Source organism: Myotis davidii, unplaced genomic scaffold (genome assembly GCF_000327345.1).
Source record: "Myotis davidii unplaced genomic scaffold, ASM32734v1 scaffold77, whole genome shotgun sequence".
In the NCBI taxonomy this organism is placed as follows: domain Eukaryota; kingdom Metazoa; phylum Chordata; class Mammalia; order Chiroptera; family Vespertilionidae; genus Myotis; species Myotis davidii.
Genome location: NW_006289713.1, coordinates 5,919,393 through 5,931,981, shown reverse-complemented (window position 1 = coordinate 5,931,981; position 12,589 = coordinate 5,919,393). Strand labels below are relative to the sequence as shown.

Below are 12,589 nucleotides of genomic sequence, written 5' to 3'. Positions count from 1 at the left end.
CCTCCTACTCCCCTCCATCAACATTTAAATTCCCTCAGCCCAGCTGTTCACAGCTAGGTTGGAAAGGAAGAGAAGAAATTATTTATCTGATTGGAGGAATTGTAGGCACTGGACCAAGTGAGTTAAAAGTTAAGGGAGTGTAGGAGAGCTACTTCTACATAAAGGAGGACATGTGACCTCGCCTGGAATACCTGGCACGTCCTGTGCCCCAGTTCCCTAAACCAGCTGCTTTACATGCATTCACCAAATCCCCCTAAAAGGCTTTGATTTACATACATCAGCCACTCAGTACTGATGTGATGTTGAATTCAATATGACTCGTATGTACAGGGAGATTTACTCATCCGGTCTGAAAGGACCTCATTATAGCACATTTCCTCCCCGAAGGCCTCACAGCGGAGCCTACCAGTGTGGTGTTTTAGTGAGACTCTTAGCCTTTCGTTGTCCCAAATGCTGTGTATCCACAAGAAATAACACCCTTTCCTGGCATCAAGGGTTAGTTCAATCTCTCCCTGCTCTAGAACAACTTAGATTGAATACCTTTCAACAGGCTAATGAAAACCTCAGAAAAGGCACACTGACTCCTCACAAGCTAGTCAGTGATGCTGGAGGACTGGATTTAGTAGCCAGTCGTGCCATGTGACCTTGAACAAGTCACTGCTGTGTCCTTTGCCGTGAATTACTTCCAGGGCCCCTTTCTGTTCTGGAGTCTCTCCCGTGTCAGTCTGTGGCCAGGTGCGCTTTGGGGAATGCCCAACCTCTGATCACTGCCGCTGTAACTTGTTTTTGCCAGATACGGCTCCTCGGGTTGGGCCTTGTTGGGAGAAGAGAGCAGGGGTCCAGGTCTGTGAACAGCAGTGAGAAGAGGCCGAGTGTGACCTGGGCTCTCCATTAGACCAGCAGCCTGATGTTAGCATTCTTGGGTCACTCACTTAGGGATGGGAGAGAGGGTGATGTGTGGACAGAGTATCATATTTTTGCCCAGGAGTAATATCAGAATTACAGTGCCACTGATGGCCAACATACCCAGGTTCCCAAATTTGTCGGAGAATGAATCATGGGAAAAGCCAGAATCCACTTTGCGGCATGTCTGGCTTAGCCTGAATGGCTCTGCCATGGTCACTCGCCTCAGCCTCTGGGTTCTTTGTGTTGAACTTGGTTATTGATATGTCTTTTTGAAAAATGGCAAAGGAAAGAAAAGGAATTGCTTCTTATAATTTAGGAACTTTTTTTTAGGATGCATAGCAGCCATCATTAAGTATGATTCTCTATTCAAACAAATTGAAAGGTTTTCTTCTAAAATTCACCCTGTTCTGGTGGCTTTTCAGTTTCCACAGGAAGAATCTTTTTTTGTTTTGTTTGTTTTTTAAATCTTTATTGTTGAAAGTTTTCCATATATTCCCTCAGAAAGAATCTTTCTCCCCCCCTTTCCCCCGGGATGCTTTTGATAAACTCTAGGCCCTTTGAACCAAGAGACCACTTCTTGATTTCTTCCCTAACTTTAATTAGTGGTTTTCCCACTACTCCTCTTCGGAACCAAGGGAGGGAAGGAGTGTGGACATGCTTCCTCAGACTGTGTTGGGAAAGCAGCGTATGAAAATCAAACCCTAAGCAGAAAAGCTTTCAGCTCACTCTTCATGCATCTGCTCTAAGAAGTCTGAATATCTAGCCACACCCATTTTATTCTGTCTATAAACTAGGTCACTCAGGCTGCAGAAATAGAATCCCTTGTTGAACTCTTGGAATGTTTCCTTGTTGAGGCTAAGTGACAGATGGGCCCAACACACCATTTTTACTCAGAAAAACTTAGAAAAAGAAAAATGAAATGAAAAACCAGCTAAGAAAACAAGGTTGAATTGGCAGCCTTCTTCTTGAGGGAGGTAGCCCTGTTTCCTGGAATGTTAACTTGTTTTTTATTATACGCACCCTGCTCCTCTTCTTTGTAAGTCGTTTTTATAGGGGAAAATGCCATTAAAAATATTCTGTTTACCTTGAGGTTTCCTCTCTTTTATTAGAGCAGGCTGTGATACTTTGAGAAAATAAAATGTGTCAGCATTTTGAGGCCATGCTAGATAGTCACATTTATTAACTAGTGTATTATATAAAATGTGGAGAGGAGGTGAAGGAGTTTGAAGGTGAAATATGTTTTCTTCAGAGCCCTTGAATAGGAAATTGTCAACTGCTGGATTTAGTTGCTAGAAATAGTTAGGAGGTGGCAGTCAGCAGGATTATTATTTTTTGTTGTTAATCCTCACCCCAGGATATTTTTTCATTGATTTTAAGAGAGAGTGGAATGGAGGGGGAGAGAAACATCGATGTGAGAGTGACACATTGATTGGTTGCCTCCCGCATACACCCGACCAGGGCTGGGGATCAAGCGGCACCTAGGAGGTGCCCTTGACCAGAATCGAACCAGGCACTTTTTAGACCATGGGCTGACGCTCTATTCTCTGAGCCAAACCGACTAGGGCCAGAATTATTTTTAAATTCAGTATATTTTTGGCTTTTCTGTTCTCTCTGGTCTTCTGAAGGTGATATTGAATAATCTTATTTTCAGTGTTTATTCCTCTTCTCCTGTTGGATAATCTTAAGAGAAAGTGGGAAGGAGTGGTCTCTTAAGTTTTTTGTTTTTGTTTTCAATTCTTAGGTCTGTGGTTTACCAGCAGAGTTCAAAAGAATCTGCCACCTTGCAGCCATTTTTCACGCTGCAGTTGGATATCCAGTCTGACAAGATCCGTACCGTCCAGGATGCATTGGAAAGCTTGGTGGCAAGAGAATCTGTCCAAGGTTATACCACAAAAACCAAACAAGAGGTATATTCACAGTTGATCCTGAACCTGTCTACCGAGGCACTCGAGTATGGTGGAAAGAACACAGAATTAGGGATGAGGACAGGTGGATTTGAGTTCAGCCTCTTAAATCAGTTGCTTAACTTTTTTGGACTGAGATTTTTCACATTTTTAGATGAAATGGTTGAAACAGATGATCCTAACAATCTCCTTTAGCTCTGAGTCATGTAGCACAAGGTAACGGTCTTGCAGATTATTTATCCTGAGTTGTGTTTAATTTTCTGGCTATCTAATCATGGTACCACAAAGTCATTGCTACCCCTATCAGAGGCTGATGGCTTGTTTACATTCCTGATATCATAGAGCACAGTTTCATGAGATTAGTCAGAACATAAAAGAGATTCATAGCACATCTGTTTTGAATTTGTAGATCTTCCAGGACATTGAAGTAGAGGAAGTCATTGTTCTAGTGCCTGTTGCCCTTTGATTTGATCTGGAGAAGATAAAAGCCTTTCAGCCTTCAGGAGTGGAGACACAGATTGTGGCTTAGTGTGGTGCACCTGTCAGCTCGATCTGAAGAGATGGATAGAATCTGCTCTTTGAGAGCTTCCTAGTTCCTGGCTATCCAGATGTGCCAGTTTATGCCTGTTTCCAGCTCTTCAGTTGAGAATGTCTTCTCCATTATTGTCCTAAATTGTGGCAGTGAATTCATACACATGTGTTGGGAAATGAGTGCAGGCTAGTGGTGGGCAGTGCTGTTTTGAACAGTTTGTAGTATTCCTGTGAAGCTTGATTGAAATAATAATGTGTAGTGACTGCAAGGTGAAGAATGACGTCCCAGTGTAGAAAACGTGTCAGATCCTTGCATAGCCAAGGTGGACATACCCTTGCCTTGCGACTCGTGACCTGAGTGAAGAACAGAAGTAGGATGTGTTTCTCTGGGGACTTCAGTGCATCTGGGGTCTCCTGCATTGATTGGTGAAGCCAGCTCTTGGGGGATTTGCAGAAACTATGCCTAATCCTCTACTATATTTTCTGATTCCTTCTCCTGGGCAGTTTTGTTTAAAATTAAAAGTGGTGGAAGCCAGTGTCAGAATCTTGGCAGTTGGCTTTGTGAATAAGCTAAGCAGATTCTAGTGGCGGGACTTAATAGAAGAGAAAGCTAGGGGGTACTTGTTTCAGGGAGGTTGCTTTGTGTGGCAGGGATGTGAACTTGGTTGTGGGGACTGTCCACAGCTTGTTCTCTGGCAGCTGTGACTCCAGAGGTGGACGCACTGTCCTGGCCACTGGGTCACTCTTCCTGTGCTCTTCTTGGAGCCAGCTGTGCAGGTCTGCCTACTCGTCCTGCTACGGAGGCTATCCCTGGGCTATCGGGAAAGCCCTTTGTGATATATCTATTGTTCCCTCTGTTGTTTCTGCTGCAGTTAAACTTGGAGTTTGGGGAGGAGGTGGAATGGGAGGTATGAATTGAGATAGAGGTGGTTATTGGCCGATTGTCAGAGAGTGTTAAGGAACGATGATTTGTTCTGGGTAGCAGGCTGAGAGGAAGGATTCAAGAAAGAAGTGATGTTTTGGCAGAGCCTTGAAGGTTAAAAAGAACAATTCTAGCTGTTCTAGCTCCATGGTCATGATGGTGTGTGGTTATCAGATATGAGAACACTCAGAAAAGCAGATATTTGAGGAAGGAACATTTTGGACAACTTGTGATATCTGTAAAGAGCAAATAACACAATTTCTGGAATGTGGTTTTTTAAACTTTTAAAAATATCAAGTTGGTTTTTTAAAAAATAATGTTTTTATTGATTTGAAAGAGAGAGAGAGAGGAAGGGAGAGGGAGAGGAAGAGAAACATCGATGGCATCAGTAGGCTGCCTCCTGTATGCTGCCCCTGGGGATTGAACCCGCAACCTGGGCATGTGCCCTGACCATGAATTGAACTGGTGACTTTTTGGTCCATGGGATGACACTCAACCAACTGAGCCATTCCGGCGAAGCCCAGGTTTAATTTTATTATACTTTTAGATCAAATGTCTGTGGGTGGGGGGGGAGGGAGGATGGAGATGCAGGATGATGGTCCATGGGAAAATGTGATTAGGGTCTGCTTTTGTTGAGTGACAAGAAAGTATGCTTCCATTTGTCTGGAAACCCAAAAACACATTTAAGAATTTCAGATGAACCACCTAGTGAACTGCTTGAGGTTTAACCAGTTAACTGCCATGTGTCCAAATGGAAACCATCCCCACATGCCACGATTTAAAAAAAATAAAAAAAAATTTTTTTAATTGATTTCAGAGAGGAAGGGAGAGGAAGATAGAAACATCAGTGATGAGAGAGAATCATCGATTGGCTGCCTCCTGCACGCCCTCTACTGGGGATCGAGCCCCACAATTGGGGCATGTGCCCTTGATCGAAATCGAACCTGGGACCCTTCAGTCCACAGGCCAACGCTCTACCCACTGAGCAAAACCAGCTAGGGCATGCCACAATATTTTGAATTTAATTGCATCTATAGACGCTTATGGTGCACAAAAGGTTAAGGTAAAAATGACAGGTCACCACACTGAGGAGCATCCCAGAGATACTTCAGTCCAGCTCTCCCAGTTCTCAGGTGAGGAATCCGGAGCCATCATTCCTAGTTTCAACTGTTGAGCTGTGGTCACGCTTTTCATTCAGTCACAGATTCTGTTACATACAGAAACACTACAATACAAAGACACGGTTGGGCATGTTATCTGTTCTTAAAGAGTTTATAAGTATAGAGAACAATAAAGGAGTGAAGTATTGTTTGTGAAGTTGCATTTGATAAAAAGCATTTATTAGAAGCTATGAAAGGGTTAGAATAAGTAGTTTTAGGGTTAAAGCATCTAATTCAAGTAACACATCAGCCTCAGTTTTATCAACACTATGAGAGTTATTAAAAAACAAGCTAATAAAAGTATAATTCAAGGTACCACTAAGTTAGCTTTTTTATGGTTATGCCAATTTGTCATTAGTGCCTCAGAGCAAAGATTGTTAACGTGAGTTCACAGATGGGCTCAGGCACCCAAGGGATCCTCTGCAGTGGTGTTTACAAAGATTTATGCATTTTTCTAAGAAGGACACCAGTAGATTTCTAAGGTTTTGAAAATATCTCACAACCCCGGAAATGTCCAGAAGCTTTGCCATGTACTGTAAGGAGTCGGCCCTAGGAGGTCTTTGAGTGAAGGGGCGTGGCCTCTGCTGCCTGGAGTCAGGTGGCCGCTGGACCTGTGTGCTTTGTGTCCCAGGTGGAGATTAGCCGGAGGGTGACCCTGGAAAAGCTTCCTCCTGTCCTCGTGCTGCACCTGAAACGATTTGTTTACGAGAAGACTGGCGGATGTCAGAAGCTCATAAAAAATATTGAATATCCTGTGGACTTGGAAATTAGTAAAGGTGAGAAATATGTAAGGCAACAGTGTTTATGGTGACAGTACTCTTGGACACCAGTGGGCATTTGACACATGAGCATTTCTGAAGAAGGTCAAGGTGAAGGAATTTCTTGACTTTTAATAGACCTTTTTTCAAATTCTCATTAAAATGGCTTTTTAAAAATAAAGGCAAAAATAAAATATTTTACTAGATTAGAAAAATAGGTTTTATCCATCAAAATGAGTATCAATTTATAGATTAATGGTACAAAACAATTTTTCTTACACTGTGTATTAACAACTGTGTGCATCAGCCTGGCTAAATGGGCTTTTTTTAGTGAATTGGGAATGGTCCCTATTCTGGGGGTTTCTCTGACCCGGTTGCATTAACATACCTTTTAGGTTTGTGTGTTGCCACGAGTCTCCATCAGGTAACCTGGGCTTAGCAGCAGTGGCACATTCTTGGCAAAAGCACCAAGTTCAGGTTGTCTTGCTACCAGTACAGCTTGAAGCAGCTTTCCTTGAAAGCTTCAGAATTGGTGAAAAATGTTTTCTGATAATGAAGCTTGATCAGGAGCAACACAAGTTAGAGGTGATTCTCAAAATAATCAGAGTGTCTGAAAAACAGGAAAGAGGACGGAGATGGCATCTCTGGGTCGGGTAGAGCCCCGGGTCCCTGTCACCTTTCCTCCGTCCCCTCCCTCCCCACGGCACGGCACCCACTTGCCCTCTATTTTGGGCCAGATGACTCAGGAACTGGTGGGTGGCAGCCTTATGCTTATGATCGGCTTCTACTACCCCAGGGATGTTCCATTTCTTCCTGTGGCTGAAAATTTGGACTCCTGTGCCAGTTTATGGTCCTCCCCTCCTCTCATAGTGAGCTGCTTCATTCCTAGGCAGCATGTTTTTCTGATCCCATCTGAGGACCAGAACAGGGAAGAAACTCCAGCTGAGAATCACATACTGGGTCATCGTCTCAATCTGCATGGCTTTCAGGAAACAGCCAACAGTCCAACAGGCGTCCTCTGACCCACTCTTGCACTTTCCCTCACCCCCAAATTAACCACCTAGATGGACTGACTTGTGTGGTTTCCTACAGATTTTATTTGCATGGCGTTTCTTGTTACATGTATTTTTATATCAGCTGCCGCCTCAGATGCTTTCTAGAAAGAACTGACAGAGTTGAGAAATAGAGAAGGAGCCAGTAATCTCCAGGTGAACTCTTCCCAGCATCTGAGTGGCCCTTCTGTAAAGGGGAACTGGGTGTTTTAAGGCAAGAGACCTGGCCTGCACCAGCTGGTAGTTGGAACCTCTGTGGAGAAGCCATATACTGTTGTGTAATTGAAGTTTTGTGGCCTGACTCCCATGTGAAATATTTTGCTGCCTGGGTTTTCCAGGACTGTTTTGGTTTTGTTTTGTTTTTGCCTTTAAGTGGGCAACCCACCCCCCCTCACTTTTTAGAACATCTGCTTTTAAGGGGTTCCTAGCATGAGCTTAATAGTTTTAGCATATTGCTCATATTTCTTTGATGGGTTGGTTGCTGATTATGTCTTTTACTACACTGCACAGCTAATTTCTTCGTGGGCCACTTTTTATGCAAATAAAGGATGGAGTTTTGTTTCCCTGGTCCACCAGGTAGTTCTGTGAGTGGAGACTTGTTAGTCTTTGCTTCTGTTACTCTGAGACTCTGTAAGTGCTCTTATAGATCGGAGCTGTTGATATTTTGTTTTTCAGAGCTGCTTTCTCCAGGAGTTAAAAATAAGAATTTTAAATGCCACAGAACCTATAGACTATTTGCAGGTAAGTAAATTTGTACACTAATTCCCTATTAAAGCAATGATAAAAGGGTTTCTACTCAAGCACAATTTTGCCATAATGCCACTTAACATAAAGAATAGATTTCACTATTGGTATTGCTATGGAATTTTTAAGTCAGGAAATCATTTGAAAATGTGTATTTTACCTGAAATTTGGTGCTTGGAATTTGACAAAATACCCTCTTGGCTCTAAACTGAGCCCAACATAAGACCTTGTTTGACATGATTGTTTCTGTCTCTGAGACAGAGGAGTAGGTTTAGGCCGCCAGCCTGGCACTTTGAGAATGTGACCTTTTCCTGCTGCCGTGTGGTACCTGTGGTACATGGTGCTTCGAGTGGCTGTGACACGGAGTCACCCAGCTGGGTTAGGAGTCCCAAACTCTTCGTATGGCACTGTCAGGTGTGCATGAGAAGGTGGCCTGAGCTCACGTGCTTCTCAGTCAGGCACAGGAATCCCCCTCTGGCGTGGGTAAGGGGGGTGCTGGGCAGCCTTGTCCCAGAACCAGGAGCCTGGAGCGCCCTGTGGTTCCAGCTTGTCTTCTAGGCTTTTTTTCCATTCTTTCTCTTCTATAGCCTAAGTCTCTTGTGCCTTGGAAGCTTTATATCTCTTTGGTAGTTATTTGCAACAGTTGTGTTTGCTTTTCTGGCTGTCTTTATTAGCATTTTCTAGCTTCTTTGTCATCCTTTTGTATTGCCTTCGGTGAGGTGGGTGCTGTGACTCCTCATGGAAGATATTTCATAGAAAACTTAGGATTCTCATTTTTTCATGTAATATAGCATATTCCTGTATCACAATCAGTTCCATGGAAATTCCGCTCATCCTATATAATAAAAGGCTAATATGCAAATTGACTGAACGGCAGAACAACTGGTCACTATGATGTGCACTGACCACTAGGGGGCAGATGCTCAACGCAGGAGCTGCCCCTTGGTAAGTGCTCTCCCATAGGAGGAGCACTGCTCAGCAGAAGCTGGGCTCACGGCTGCGGGTGGTGTCAGGAGCCTCTGCCACCTCCACAGTAATCAGACATCCCCTGAGGGCTCCCAGACTGTGAGAGGGTGCAGGCCAGGCTGAGGACTACCCCCTGCCCCAGCTCATGAATTTCGTGCACCGGGCCTCTAGTTGTAATATAATTCACTAATTCCTTCTAATGGGTATTTAGGTCTTTCCATTTTTCCATTGTTATAAAGTCTGTGTCTAAGATTCAGATACTCTCTTTTAGAACAGTCTCAAAGTGGTCTTGGCTAGATCAAGGGCATGAGCTTTTTGTAGGTCTCGGCGTGTTTTCCGATGTTGATTACTTTATACTGTGGCTCTGGGGGGTGTCTTTCATGTTCTAATTTCCAGCGTTCTCTCTAAAGTATTAATTATTCAGCTGGCCGATGCCCTAACCGGTTTGGCTCAGTGGATAGACTGTCGGCCTGCAGACTCAAGGGTCCCAGGTTCGTTTCTGGTCAAGGGCATGTACCTTGGTTGCAGGCACATCCCTAGTAGGGGGTGTGCAGGAGGCAGCTGATCGATGTTTCTCTCTCATCGATGTTTCTAACTCTTTATCCCTTTCCCTTCTTCTCTGTAAAAAATCAATAAAATATATTAAAAATAAATAAACAAACAAATATTCAGCTGGCCGATAACCTTTGCCTAAAGGGCTGACAAATGGAACAACCCTATTTTATCAGGATTTGTTTTATTGTTTGTGACGTATTGAACATTTAAAAGATGTTAAGATGTACGTGTATATCTTTTTATTGTAAATTGTTTAAGGTCTTTGTGTTTGAATAAACTGCCTTGTGTCATTAAGTTCTCTCTCTCCCGCCTATTTTGGTAAGTGTCTCACAAGACAGATTTTTGGAGGTAGTCTGATTTTTGGTGGGTGTGTTTATGCTGTTGGTGTGCAGTGCTTGTCTCACTGGGTCCCCCACCGGGCCCTCTCTTCCAGTGGTCTACCATCACGGCAGCAGTGCGACGGGTGGTCACTACACTACGGACGTCTTCCAGATTGGTCTGAATGGCTGGCTGCGCATCGATGACCAGATGGTCAAGGTGATTAACCAATACCAGGTGGTGAAGCCCGCTGCAGACCGCACAGCCTACCTCCTCTATTATCGCCGAGTGGACCTGCTGTAGCCGCCTGTGCGCTGTGTGTGCCGACACCTGCTTGTAGAACCAACTCTCACTGACTTCTTTCCTCTCTTTAGTGGCTCTTTAGAGAGAAACTCTTCCTCCCTTTTGCAGAAATGGGCTAGAATGAAAAGGAGATGCCTTGGGTTTGTGCACAACATAGTTTATGGTGTTTTCTAACTTCCAAATCAAATCACTTGGTTGAAACAGACTGTCGCTTGATTTGAGAAAATACACAAAAATCCGTAATTTTGAAATGATGCTGATTCCTGAGTTGGAGGGGAACTTGCATTTGATTTCCAGTCTGATTGCTTAGTAGGATGAGTTCTGCACCAGCAACGACACTTGTAAATTTGTGAAAATGACTTTTATCTTTCCTTAAAAAATGAATTTTTTAATCCATCACACTTTCTTCCCTCACCCTTTAGTTTTTGATAAATGATAAAAATGAGCCGGTTATTGGAGAAGAAATAGTTCTTCAAAAAAAATAAACACAAAAAAATGAGTTGCTGGTTTTTACTAGGAAAAAACAACACATTTTAATAATTGTGTGACGAGAAACTGCTTACTTACACATTACAGATCAAATATTTGGAGTTAAGGTCTTAGTCACATAGATGGGTGATGGTAACCTTATTGCCATGAAAAGATTTCAAATTGCATTCATGCTTCTGTGTACACATAATGAAATATGGGCAAAATAATGAAGATTGATCTCAAGTCCACTCTGTTTACTTTTGCTGCCTGCTCTTCTCTAATGCCGCGTCTCCAGTTGTACACAGTTTAGTGATGCCTAGGATATCAAGTTGTCGCCCATTAATAAAAATCACTAAGTTGGTCTAACACTGTGCTTGGTGTTTCTTTGACTGAGTGCCTTTTCCAGTGACGGGGACGCAGGCTCTTGGATCAGCTGACGTGTGTGGGAGAGCCGCGCCAAGACAGTCTATGCTTGGTTAGTGTTTCCCAAGTGAGAACTGGATGGGTAAATGGGATTGGATCTTTGAATAGAAAAGGGGAGGTGAAGTCTCCCTCAGTTGTTTCTGTGCCCTGTCTAACCCCCCCCCCCCCCCCCCCCACCCGACCCCACCCTGTCCCCTGCATTATCAGTGTCACCAAAGTGGTGGGTTTTGATGGGCCTAGCATCTTTTGTATGCCACTGGGGCATCTTAACACCGGATGCCACCCTCTCATCGTGGAAAGGAAGCCTTCCTAGACCGAAGAGGTGGAGAGGAGGGATGGCCACACTCAGGCCACCCCCGCGGCTCTTGTGCCGCTAGTGCCGCGCTTTCGCTCCATGCTAACAAGTCATAGAAATGTCCTTGGATCGCCAGACAAGCAGTTCTACATGGTTTGAGCCTGCTTCCCAAGCTCTTCCTCCTGCCACCTGGTGTTCCCAGTCGTAGCCTGTGCACCTCCCACGTTGAGAGCTTGCGGTCCTATCACTGGCCACGCGGCCTACTCACCCTGTTGTGACCCTACTCCGATTCACTCGGCCAACTTACAAGTCCTGTAACAATTAGCCTCTCAATGAAATAACGTGCAAGTGTTTGGAGCCCAATTAACTTTGGGGGAAGCAACCCACACCAGCAATAACCCAGCTGAAGATAAAATGAAACCCATTTCTGAAGCACTTCGTTGAGTTCAGGGTTGTCATGCTGTGAGCCAGGATGTCATGCTGTCATTCTGTCTCTGCTGTTGGGAACTCTGATCTGTCCTGAGCAGGCACTCGGCTTCCACCGATGGTGCTGGCCATCCTCTCCCAGCAGGATAACGTGGCTCCTCAGATGTAAAGTTATGAGACTGACGCCCTCTCAAGAACAGGGCCCTCTGGCCCGAAGGCCTGTCACAGGAATCGAACAAGAGGCCAAAGAAGGCTGTTATTGCTACACAACCTGCTTCCAAGTCTAAAAAACACAACCTGTGTGTTTAGATGAGAAGTTTCCCCTCAAATAGGGCTTTCTACATAATTTTTTAAATTGCTAAGATGTATATTGTGTCAAGCCCAAAATATGTTGGAAATGACTGAGGTATTGAGAAACTTCCTTTGAAAGGTCTCAAGTCTCTCAAAAGTGGCCAAGATGAACTAAGTCCAGTGGGATATTCGGTGTTGGTCAACATGTGCTGTGCAGTGATACTGATCCACTTTTTTTTTTTAAACTCCAATTTTATTGTGGACATTTTTAATATCTGCTTTCAGAGTTCCAACTGAATCCACAAACTCCTTTCTTTATTTTTTAGTATATTTTTATTGATTTCAGAGAGGAAGGGAGAGGGAGGGAGAGAGAGATAGAAACATCAATGATAAGAGAGAATCATTGATCGGCCTCCTCCTGCATGTCCCCCATGGTGGAATTGAGCCCACAACCTGGTCATTTGCCTTTGACTGGAATCGATCCTGGGACTTTTCCAGTCCGCAGGCTGATGTTCTATCCACTGAGCCAAAACAGCTAGGGCTGATCCACTCTTGAGGTGCTGT

At 44.0% G+C, this 12,589-nt stretch overlaps 1 protein-coding gene across 1 annotated transcript in view; it reads left to right on the top strand.

Moving 5' to 3' along the window:
• Positions 1-10,958, top strand: part of USP10 (ubiquitin specific peptidase 10) — a 59,633-nt gene extending 48,675 nt beyond the window's left edge. The window contains exons 12-15 of the mRNA XM_015562932.1: positions 2,648-2,813; positions 6,055-6,199; positions 7,909-7,974; positions 9,932-10,958. Coding sequence (XP_015418418.1) covers positions 2,648-2,813; positions 6,055-6,199; positions 7,909-7,974; positions 9,932-10,119 — 565 coding nt within the window. The 3' untranslated portion in view covers positions 10,120-10,958. The remainder of the gene's footprint in view (positions 1-2,647; positions 2,814-6,054; positions 6,200-7,908; positions 7,975-9,931) is intronic.
• Positions 10,959-12,589: the final 1,631 nt, after the last annotated feature.